Below are 11,772 nucleotides of genomic sequence, written 5' to 3'. Positions count from 1 at the left end.
AGGTTTCAGGACACTTTCAGTTAAAATTGTTTTTAATTTTAACTTGAATTCCATTGAATTTAAATGGAATTTGCACAAAAATGGAACAAATATGACAGCCCCTCAGCCCACGATGTGAAGCAATCTGATTTTTTTCCCCCAATCTGACATGCATGTCCCTACTGTACCTGCCTCCACTCTGAGTTAAAAAGAAAGGTACCCCTGACATTTCCCACAAACTTTCCCTCACTCACTTGACTGCTTTGATCGCAACGTCATATTGAGGCAAAATCCTAAGTCATTAAAACAACGCATAACAGACGAAAGTTTATTCAAAACGCTGACATTAGTATAGCTTTGCAATCTAAAGTCATTTAGATTGTCACCTCCTCCCAAGTATTGCACGTATTCATGGAGCTGACCCAGTGGGCATCAAGGTAATTCCTGAATGTCAGTTCTCATCCTTGTCCCTTTGTTCTTTCTCGGCTACTTCTTAAAAAAAGACGGGATAGAAATGTATTTTTTAAATGATTTTTACCCGCGCGGGGTAATAAAGGCGTTGAGTGGATATCGATTTTTCTATAATTCATTAATGCAAAGTAAGTTAAAGGAGGAGATGACAAAGAAGCGCCTCCCTCGTGGTCTTAGAGTCCGCACATATAAAAAGGGACTGAGCTGTGGATCAGCAGACAGAAGCAAACTGAGGACGCCGAGCAAATCAATCAAGACAGGTAGACTAGGATTGTCTGCTCGTTGCCAATACACTCAGACAAAGGAAGACGTGAGTAACATGATCTTTACTTTATCTCAATGCCAAGTTACTTTAAACTGCCTTCCACCTCCACCCCCCCCCCCCAACTTCCCTCGACACCCCACCCCCAGATCTTCAAATTGTCGAAGGGGATCCACCCCGCGCCTGGAAACTTCAGTGAGGGCAACCACTGATCTCAAAGTCTGTGCCATCCAATATTCGTAGCTCTAATGACAAAAGTCGCTGCTATATTTTGTTCATTGCTGGCTGTACCTTTGAGTGGTGGGGCGGGGTTGCGGAGAAGGTTCAGAAGATCCCCCAGCTCATTCAGGAATAATCTTCAAACTCAACTGCTCTCACCTGGGAAACAGAGTTTCTTCGTGGTTGGTGAAACAAATGGTTTTGTTCCTGCTTCGATTGACTGTTGAGCATTAAAACTTCCCCTAAAAAAAATACGAAACGCTCCTTGAAGTGAAAGACCATATGAATGTTGTTTGGTGGTATAAACGGTACCAGTGAGGAGTATTGCCGAGGTGTGACAAACCCCTTCATGTTGCGACGTCTTTTCTGTTTTCCGCATCTCTGGCAGAAGTTTTAATGGTACAACGATAATTCTGGGTAGCAGAACTAGACCTTTAGATGGTTAATTTTGTGTTGGTGTCTGAATCACAAGTGAGTGGGAGTGGGACCAGCAGAGACCTCTATATTTGGAATCACAGTTCATTTACCTGAATTCTGCTCAATTGTTGGAGTTCGGTATGCAAAAAGAAAATCCCTAGTATGGATTTTAAAAAAACAGTAACTCAGTGGTAACTTTTCTCCATTTGCTTCACTGTCTTTCTTGTCACAAGTGTAAATAATTCATCTTCTGAACTCCTAATAGGAGAAGCTCTAATGCACAAGATTCTGCATTCTTGGTGCAGATCAGCAATATTTCTGTATTTTTGGTGAAGTCTTTACTCCTTAAGTAGAACATGAAACTGAACTAAAAGTGTATATCCTGAAAGCATTCTGATAATACCAAGATTATTTATTGAAACTCCTCAAAACTTCTTTGTGCATCATTTGCTCTCCCAATATAATATTGAATTAAAAATCTTGCATTCATTCTTTTAATACATTGATGTCTGGAAACAGTATAAATGTAAGTAAAATGTTTCCCATTTCTCTTGCATTTCAGGAATTTGCAGTAATGATACTTAGTCACAAGAAATGTGAGATGTGATTGATAATTCAGTACAAGTTGTACTTTATTTAATAATGCAGAAAACTATTCAATATTTTTCATTTTCTATTCCTATTTATCTATCTCTTTATTTTACCTCTGAATTATTTTTTGTGCTTTCACCCTGTTTGCTGTCTAATTCATGATTATATGAAGTAAAATAGGAAAGTCTGCAGTTACCGAGGTTGGAGTAAAGACATGGTCATATGAGTTCCATTTACATGTGGTAATATTTCATTTCAGATATTTGTATCTTTGTTTATTCAGCCAATCTTTAAACATCATTTGAGTCAAGTAGAACATCACAATGTTTTGCTTATTTAGATAATTTAAACGATTCAAGACTCAAAGGAGGATTTTTTGGGGGGGAGAAAGACGCTGGAGGAACAGGAGGACAGGCAGTATCCATGGAAGGCAATAGACAGTCCACATTCCTTTCTCCTCTTTCAATTTACTTGATAAACTTTTCTTTGGAATCAGCCTTTGTCAGAATAGTCCGACCTCACTTTTGCAGATCCTGTCCTTGAGCTTCTCTCGTAAGCAAGAGATACTTTGTTCAGATATTCTGGCGGGTGCCTCCTGAACCAAAATTTACCCTCCAGCTTCTTCCTCAAAACCGTTACCTTGGCACTTCTCCGAACCAGGCTGACCCCTATTCCTGTCCAATGATCACCTTTCGTCTGTTGGCCTGTACTCCTTGACCTGCCTTTTCTTTCCTTCACCCCAGCCTTTCAATTCAGGTGCTTGCCTGCTTTTATACCTTGAGGGAGATACCTTGGGGCCCAAAACATTGGCGATATATCTTTACCTCCTATGGACACTGCAAGACCTGCTGAGTTCCTCCAACACGTCTGCATTTTTATTAACAATCACTGGTTCTGCGGACTTTTGCGTTTCACCAAGAACAATGTTATACATTCCAACATAAAATTTTAATTAAACTGTTTGACAAATTTCAATGAAAGGCTGTTGAGCTCCATTCTTTTATTAACAGCAGTCTTTGTAAAGACTCTGCTTTTAAATTTTAAGGTTGTTGCTGGCCCAAGATTAATAATTTAAATAGTAAAACAATGTCTAGAATCTAAATCCACTGAACTCCTTTTGCTGAATTTTAGTTAATTGCACTGATTTTTTGTTGTTGTTGCCTTCCTCGCTTTGAGACAGATGGTGACTGGGCAAAAACCTTGGACCACCCTGCTCGTCCTTGCTGTGTGTGTGCTGGTTTGCCTAGGGACCTTGGTCGATGCTTACCCTCCTAAGCCTGAGAACCCAGGAGAAGATGCACCTCCCGAGGAACTGGCGAAGTACTACTCTGCTCTCCGACATTACATCAATCTCATCACACGGCAGAGGTAAAACTGGAACCGCACATCTTTGAATATGTAAGATAACAGCCAACTTAGCATCTATTCACACCGCATATTAATAACTCGCACAAGTTCCTGCTGCAGATCAGTAAGAGGTGCTAAGATGTCATACCATGTGATTGATCTGAATACTGTACTCCCTTTGTTATGGAATGAATAGAACATTGTTTTATTCAAAACAGTATAAACATATGCTTCTCTGTTGCTTTTACTGATAAGTTCACCCCACTCATCAGGCAAGTTCCACTAGAAACTGACTCTGATTGCATATACGTTGAGCAACTTGCATGTATCTGCCGTTGATCATGACCTCTGGAAGAACCTTTTCCTGGACGTGCGGGGAATAATCACGACGGTAATGTGGAAGTGCATCAGGCTGTTCTCACTGTTTCTCATAGCCTGCTCGCGTTAACAATACGGCCACACACTCAAAATGTCAGTGGTCACGAAGTACTGGCCATAGTTGGTGCGCGTGAAGTAACCAAAATGAAATTAAGGCACTCTCGGTTTCTGTTTCAGACAGTGCAGCTGTATCTTTACACGTTGTCTTTGAATTGAAACCTCCCCCTTCCCCCCCCCCCCCAAACCATTCTGCAAGTTATTTTTGTAGGAAAATGAACATTTTTTAGAAAAAAAAGCCATTTAATTTCTAAATACTTCTGGTATCAGCAAATAAAAAATTTGTTGAGACCAAATTTCATAAGGTACACATGATATCAGAGAATATGGAAAATAAATAACTTCCAATTTTAAAATAATTCCTATGACCTCAAAATATCAAAGCACATAGAGGCAGAACATACTTGCGAATTGTAGTCGCAGTAGGATGCAAGAGAGCTACTCTTGTTGGAATCATAACACTTCTAAAATACAGTAAAACAAGTACCCATGCGTTCTGAATATTTGTTTTACTTGTCTGTTTCCTTAAATTAAAAAGTGCTGGAAACGCTCTGCAGTGTCCATCCTATTTAACGCTAGGAATCACAATGTTTCTTTTATTGGAATGTAAGCACCATTGCCAAGGACAGCATGTCTTGTTTCGCTCTTAATTGCCCTTGAGAAGGGAAGGCTGGGCCACCGTCCTGATCCTCTGGACTCCACAACATTCTTCCCTATTCTGTGATACGCTGGGCGGGTGTGGGGGGGGGGGGAGGGTTAAAAATGATTTTGAGCACTCCAGCATACTATTTTAAATATTAAACAATCATTTTAAAAGATGTTCAAATTATTTGCATCAAAGTGCACCTTAGTATTTGTGTGTAATTTCTGTACATTATTCCCAGTTTACTCCGAATGAAGTAGTGTAATGCACTTTAGGGGTTTCATCTTGCAACCACGGGCACAGTAACAGCTTTCCTCTATCTATGGTCCCATCCGCTGCATTTTAGAGATTAAATCCTGTCATTGATGCAACGCTCAGACAATCCCATAACTCTACCAGCAGATGAGGAAAAGCTGATTTTAAAATATAACCTGTGGTGAACCTTTTTTGATTGACTGTGACCACATTGCCAAGATGGAATGATGGGGCTGATTAACTTCCTAACCTTCTGCTTTACTGATGCTCCTGTCCCTTCTTAAATATTAAATCTGGCCCTTTCCTTTTGTACATGTCAGCAGCTTACTGATCGTAACTTCTCAGCAGTGGCTTTTTGATTGCTATGTCCTGGAGTGCTGTCAAAAAGAATTCCCTGGAAAGAATATAAAGTAGATTCATCACAACTGTTATAAAAAGAGGGGGGAAAATTGTGAATGAAGGGAATGTGGAATAAAAGCTAACTACTTTGGAAATTTGCAGAGCATAAATCAAAGTCTGTAGAGAAGAAAATAAACAACTTGTGTACCTTCAGCAGATGGTGACTAATTGGCAATATAATCTATTTTAAGTTCTTTTAATCTGCATGGGTTAAGCAGTATGCCTAGAGTGATGTCAGAGTACTTAGTGGGTTCCTAGTACAGACCTTACGACCCACCCGAGTTACATCCACCCGCACATATGACGAAAATTTTTTAAAAATACTGTACATGTGCTGAAATTCTTTATTAAAGGTTCATTTGTTGAAATTTCTTTACGACCTCATAAAGACCTGCAAATCTGAGTTATGTCCAATCCTTCAGTCCCAATTATGGTTGTAAGTTGAGGACGACCTGTACAAGCACTTTGTCTAAACATGACGAACATTTAGCCAATTTAACAGCATGGTTTGCTTTCTTTATCAGGATGAATTTAACAAAAAGCTCTTCCTCTTCTCCACTCTGGGTTGTAAAACCCAGAAATAAATTCAGCTTTAATTTTATGGGACAAAAACAACTCTGGAATGGAAATAATCCCCTGTGAACTGGGTTGAGACTGAAAATGTCATTTCATATGAATCTCCAATATTCTGAGGTGAAGGAGGGGAAGAAAGAATTCCAAGATATTCACAAAGAAGCAGCTTAATGATCACCTGCACAAAATTATAACAGATATCATCTTTCCTTTTTAAATATTTTTATTAATTTCAAAAAAAGTAAACGTGCATATGCAAAACCATTATGGAATACATAATATTAATGACAAATTTAATAACTCATGAAGCTATAAGGCATATAACCATAATTCAAAATTATAACAAAAAGGAGAAAAATAAGATTTTTTTTCCATGTGCAGTGGGATTCTAAACTGAAGTTGTATGACTAATGAAAATATGTACTTGGTTCAAAGAATAAAATGGCAAATATAAACATTTAGAAAAATGTTATGTTGAGAGATTATGAAAGTAATCCAAGAATAGTCCCCTCAACATTTGAAACTTTATATTTGAATTATTAATTGAATAATATATCTTTTCGAAATTTTCATCCTCGCATCTGCCTGTTCCAACTTCACATCTAACACAAGTGCAAGGAAGTCAGGAACTCTTTTTTTAAATTTCCCTTGGATTTGCTTTAGGTCTCTATTCCTTAACTCCCACACCTGATTTTCCTCTTGTCCTGCAATGACCTTCTATATTTCAGTAGTCTATCTTCTATCACTCCATCTTCTCACCATGTTCATGAGATCCATCTCCTGCTTCCTCATTCATATTCCCACTAACATACACCACAATATCCTTCTTTGGCTAATCTGTTTACTGTTTTTTTTTTTCTCCTCCTCAAATGAGAAAATCTCATCAGATCTGAGGTCATCAAATTTCTCTTCAAAGAAAAACCCCCTATACTTTACAGATTACACCCTCGATAATGTCACCAATGCAAAGAAGCCCCAGTCGTTATTCCAACTTCCACCTTCGTAAAACTGAGTTTGTCAAATGACTGCTTCCCCATTTTTGAACTTGCATGAAGTCTTTATAACATTCTTGGCCATTCCTAGACACCTTAATTCTAAAACTCTCATTCTTGTTTCCGAACCTGAAAACATTTGTTCCCCTCCAGTTTGGTTTCGTTTGCATTTCTGCTTTTACTCACCACATCATTAATGGTCAGTTTTTCAGTTGTCTTGGCCCTAATCTCTGAATTCTTACTCCAAATCAGCATTGTCAACCTTTTTTTGGGGGGGGCTATTGCCCCGTTTGGATTCTGTTCAAAGTTTAAGGGTCCCCTTTCTTGTGAACAAGTCAAGTTTAGTTTGTTTCTTCCGTATTTCTCTCCTTCCGACCACATAAAACACAATAAATTTTAAAAAGGAACATAAATGTGCTGTGGACTGTTGAGAATGGTTCCTCTAGACTCTTCACTTTGTGAACTCTTTCTTTGCTTCCTCAAGATTTCTCCTAAATTCATATACTTTTGCTCATCTGTTCTCATAGCTTCGAAGACCACTTATCAAGCATTGCTTGTAATACTCCTGTAAAAACCTCTTGAAAGCAAAATACAATGGAATTTTTTTTTCTTCTGATCCAATATACTTCCCAAACAATGAATTTTGTTAAAAAATTGAAAGCATCATTGTTGAATACCAACCAGATAGTACACATTGGTTGAGGCATGGTCCATGAGTCAAGGGGCAGAAATAAGAGGGAAAATGGGACTAATGGGAACATAGACCTGATGGACTGAATGGCATGCTATGCTATAAGAAAAAATATGAAATAAAAGTTGATTAATTTTAATTAACTTAAAATTAATTAAGTTGATTAATTTGCCTATTTAAAACCCTTTGTCTCTCAAAAATCTTGCCATTCCAGGCCTTGAAAGTTTTGAGCCAAGCTCCCATTGTTATTTTTGGGAGATTGTTCCTGAGAGAGTCCTTTAAATTCTTCAGCTCACTGTGCCCATGCTAATCAGTGAACATCTATAATAATTCCATTTACTCACATTAGGTCCATAACCTTTTATACTGTTGTGAAAGCATCTCCTTCCACTGCCTTCTCAAATTACTTACCAGATTCCAACCATTCCCTGTGGGGGGAAAAAAAAATCCCTTGGCCCTGCCTCTGATATTGGGGGGGCGGGGTTGGGGAAATCTTCTTACTATTTATCCTTTCCAGTCTCCATGATCATTTTGAATTCCTGTATTTGATCACTCCTCAGTCTCTGCTCCAGGGAAAATGAACCCAGATGATCAAATCTGAGCCAATCTCCTCTGCACTCTTTCCAGGGCCATCGCATCCATCCTTCTTATAATGAGACCATCAGAATTGTACCCAATACTTCAAGGGCAACATGATGACCCTGCCTTTATATTCTGTATCATGGCTGATGAAGGTCAGCAGGTCCATATGCTTTCTTTATCCCTCCCTTCCTCAGTGACTACTGCTACTGCCAGGATTTATGGATTTGTACATCAAGATTCCACTTCATGGGCAGTGCATATTAGTTGAGGTCATGGTTTATTAGTCAAGGGGTGGTACGTTTAATATAGTGGTTTGTGTAATGCTGTTATGGTGCCAGTGACTGGGACCAAGGTTTAAATCCAATGCTCTCTGTGTGTTCTGCCCATGTCTGCGTGGGTTTCCTCTGGGTGCTCCGGTTTCCTCCCACTGTTCAAAAGTTGTGGAGTTGTGGGTGTATTTGGCTGGCTTGTGGGCTGAAAGGGCCTGTTACCCCTGCTGACATCTAAACTCAAAGAAATTAACATCAAGGTAACTTCCTACTTTATGAAGGGAGTGCACTGTATGATGTACTTCACTTGAATTAGCAGATATTAACCTAAGTTCTGCATTTAAATCCCAGAATAGTCTTATGCTTGGTTCAGAATCAAGAAAATATGTTGCCAATGTAACCAACCTACATGTGGCATTAATGGTGTTAATGGTATGTTGCAATAGCCAGGAAATGTATAGCAATATCACAGAAATCTGATTCCCTACTTCATAATGATTGTTGAAATGTGGAAGTGCTAAGTTGCATTCCCCATGAAAAGATGACTTGTAATAGATATAGTATGTTTGTCGAAATTCGGCATCCTTATTTAGATTACTTAAATACCCAGATGGTTTAATTTATTTTGATATTTGTCAATTGGTGTACTCCTTATTAGAAATTTAATACTTTTAAATGATGTGACTCTGAGATATCGAACCTTGGTCCTGTTGCTTTTTCTTTTCTATTTTATTTCTTTTTGTCTGTCTGTCCCCTTTCGAATCTGGGGAGGGGGCTTTGGGAGAAGAGAGCCTCTCCTTTTCTTTTGGACCTTAAGAATATTTTTCTATGATTTTTATATTCAATGTATTATTGCTATTATATTAATTGAGTCCTATATTCTGTATTTTTTTTTAAATTAAAAAAACCCAATGTTAATGGAGAGACTGGCAGATAGGCTTTGATCCCTCATTGTATTTCAGGGTTGTGTTTTGTTTTGTGCCCACACTCCACCCCCAAAACTAAGGACCGCACAGGTGATTTAATGTATTACTTGCAATGAATTGTTGTCGAAAAATTCATTGTTTCTATTAATCCAAAATAAATTTTGAGCATAAATAGCCAAACTGGCACAATTCCAACATTTTTAACTACATGGAGGCATTTGTCTTGCACCATTTTCACCACTAATGGAAACATTTGGCAATGTAGTTGACTATTTTTTAAAAAAATTAGAGAAATGGTGTGAAATTACTATTTAATATCCTGAATTGGAGATGAGAGGCAAAACTATAAATTTAACTTCAGTTATCTAAAATTTTTGAAGAGGAGTATCCTAATATGAATGCTGTCGCAAATCACCAAATTTCACTACTTGTTCATGACAATAAATGCTGATACTGATTCAGAGATAATTCGATCATACAGTAATATCCTTGCCTTCATGCCAGCTTTTTTTTTTGTGGAGTTTGGAAGAGGAGAGGAGTGGACTTCCTGCTGATGCCACTCTTGATAGGTAGTCTGCCAGGATTTTCCTTTGTCCTGGCTTCGACACCGAACAGTATTTTGGAAACGGCACTGAAGTATCTCCCAATTGTCCTGGTCACCAGAAAACCCAGAGGAATAATATATATATCTATACAGTATATAAAAAAAAATATAATAATAATTGGATTTATTCAATTTACTAGCTTGTAATCAGGATTATCTTTGGTCAATTCATTTCAACTTCTGGTTAAACATTTGTGAATTTGTTTCAAAGTTCCCAAAGGTAAATGCTGAATATGTATCTAATTTTTCATCATGAATTATTCATTCTTGACCACTTGTCTACTAATATATTTTCAATCTCAAACATGCAGGCTATTGTATGCTTTCTAGTCATAGAACTGTAGAACATTACAGCACAGAAACAGGCTCCTTCTGCTTTTCTCGTCTGTGCCAAACCATTTTTTTGCCTAGTCCCACTGACCTGTACGCAGTCCATAACCCTCCATACCTCTCCCATCCATGTAGCTGTCCAAATTCTTCTTAAATGTTAAAATTGAGCCTGCATTCTCCACCTCAGCTGGTAGCTGATTCTACACTCCCGCCATTCTCTGAGTAAAGAAGTTCCCTGTCAGGTTCTCCCTAAACATTTCCCCTTTCACTCTTAACCCATGTACTCTGGTTTGTATCTTACCTTCTTCTTTGGCTTGGCTTCGCGGACGAAGATTTATGGAGGGGGTAAATGTCCACGTCAGCTGCAGGCTCGTTTGTGGCTGACAAGTCCAATGCGGGACAGGCAGACACGGTTGCAGCGGTTGCAGGGGAAAATTGGTTGGTTGGGGTTGGGTGTTGGGTTTTTCCTCCTTTGCCTTTTGTCAATGGAAAAAGCCTATCAATATTTACTCTGTCTATCCCCCTCATAATTTTCATGACCTCTATCCAACCTCTCCTTATTCTTCTATGCTCCAAGGAATAAAGTCCTAACCTGTTTAACCTTTCCTAGTAATTCAGTTCCTGAAAATGGTTTGGCACAGACGAGAAATCTGGGCAACATCCTAGTAAATCTTCTCTTCATGCTTTCTATGCTATTGATATCTTCCCTGTAGTTAGGTGACCAATACTGCACACAACTCCAAATTTGGCCTCACCAATGACTTGTACAACTTTACCATCCCAGCTCCTATACGCAATGCTTTGATTTATGAAAGCCATTACTGTATGCCAAAAGATCTCTTTACAACACTATCCACCTGTGGGGGCGTGGCAAGATGGCGTAAAGGCAAGACGTGTATTCCACCTTCTCCCAGCTGGAATATTAAACACCCGATTTTAAGTTGTTTAAAATTAGTTAAAAATAATATTTTTAATTTTTTAAACAATAGTAAATTACTATGGCAACTAATGTAAAAAAAAATCTAAGGCTCAACTCCAAAAGAAATTGTTATTTAAAAGTACAGAAGAATTGAGGCCTACCTGTACAGCGGAATCCTCGGAGTTGATTTCAGCAATTCCCAAGGGTCAGAGGACCCCAGCTTGGTCGATCTTGACACCGGCGCCGACCTTGTTCCCGCAAGATGGTGCCAGCACCCTGGTGAGTTTGGCCGCTGCCGATCTGCACGCACGTGAAGCCATGCGCGCAAACAACATGGTCAACAGAGGGATCCGCAGCCCCGTGATCTTTCTAGGGTGGTGAGAAATGGACAGTCACCTTTACCTTTTAATTTGACTCCATCAACTCATCAGGGCTGCTCATTGTCACCAGCCCTATTTGCATTGGCTACAGAACTATTAGCACAGGCTATTAGACAAAATGAGGATATTAGAGGGTTGAGGATTAAGGATGAAGAATATAAAATTAATCTGTTTGCAGGTGATGTGTTGATATATTTGACCGAGCCTGAGCGATTGTTGAAACAGTTACAGGAGTGTTTATCAAAATTTGGAGAACTGTTGGGATTTAAAGTTAATTGGGATAAAAGTGAAATTTTACCAATTGGATAGAAGATTATTCTGAATTTTAAAATATTACAAAATTAAGATGGACAAATAAAATCATATACTTAGGTGTATTTGTGGACAATGACTATCAATTGTTATATCAATTAAATTATGTACCTTTATTGAGGCAGATTAAAGTAGACTTAATTAAATGGAAAGATCTTCCATTAACTTTAATTGGA

The 11,772-nt window shown here is 38.5% G+C and overlaps 1 protein-coding gene across 3 annotated transcripts in view; it reads left to right on the top strand.

Moving 5' to 3' along the window:
- The first annotated feature begins 473 nt into the window (after nucleotides 1-473).
- Nucleotides 474-11,772, top strand: part of LOC138746444 (peptide YY-like) — a 21,194-nt gene continuing 9,895 nt past the window's right edge. The window contains exons 1-2 of one of the 3 annotated variants that reach the window (XM_069904619.1): nucleotides 474-760; nucleotides 3,120-3,307. In XM_069904619.1, the coding sequence (XP_069760720.1) occupies nucleotides 494-760; nucleotides 3,120-3,307 (455 nt within the window). In that variant the 5' untranslated portion in view covers nucleotides 474-493. The remainder of the gene's footprint in view (nucleotides 761-3,119; nucleotides 3,308-11,772) is intronic. The other 2 variants (XM_069904621.1, XM_069904620.1) reach the window with 2 other exon arrangements.

Source organism: Narcine bancroftii, chromosome 12 (genome assembly GCF_036971445.1).
Source record: "Narcine bancroftii isolate sNarBan1 chromosome 12, sNarBan1.hap1, whole genome shotgun sequence".
In the NCBI taxonomy this organism is placed as follows: domain Eukaryota; kingdom Metazoa; phylum Chordata; class Chondrichthyes; order Torpediniformes; family Narcinidae; genus Narcine; species Narcine bancroftii.
The sequence above is the reverse complement of the archived record's forward strand: the minus strand, read 5'-3'. Positions and strand labels throughout refer to the sequence as shown.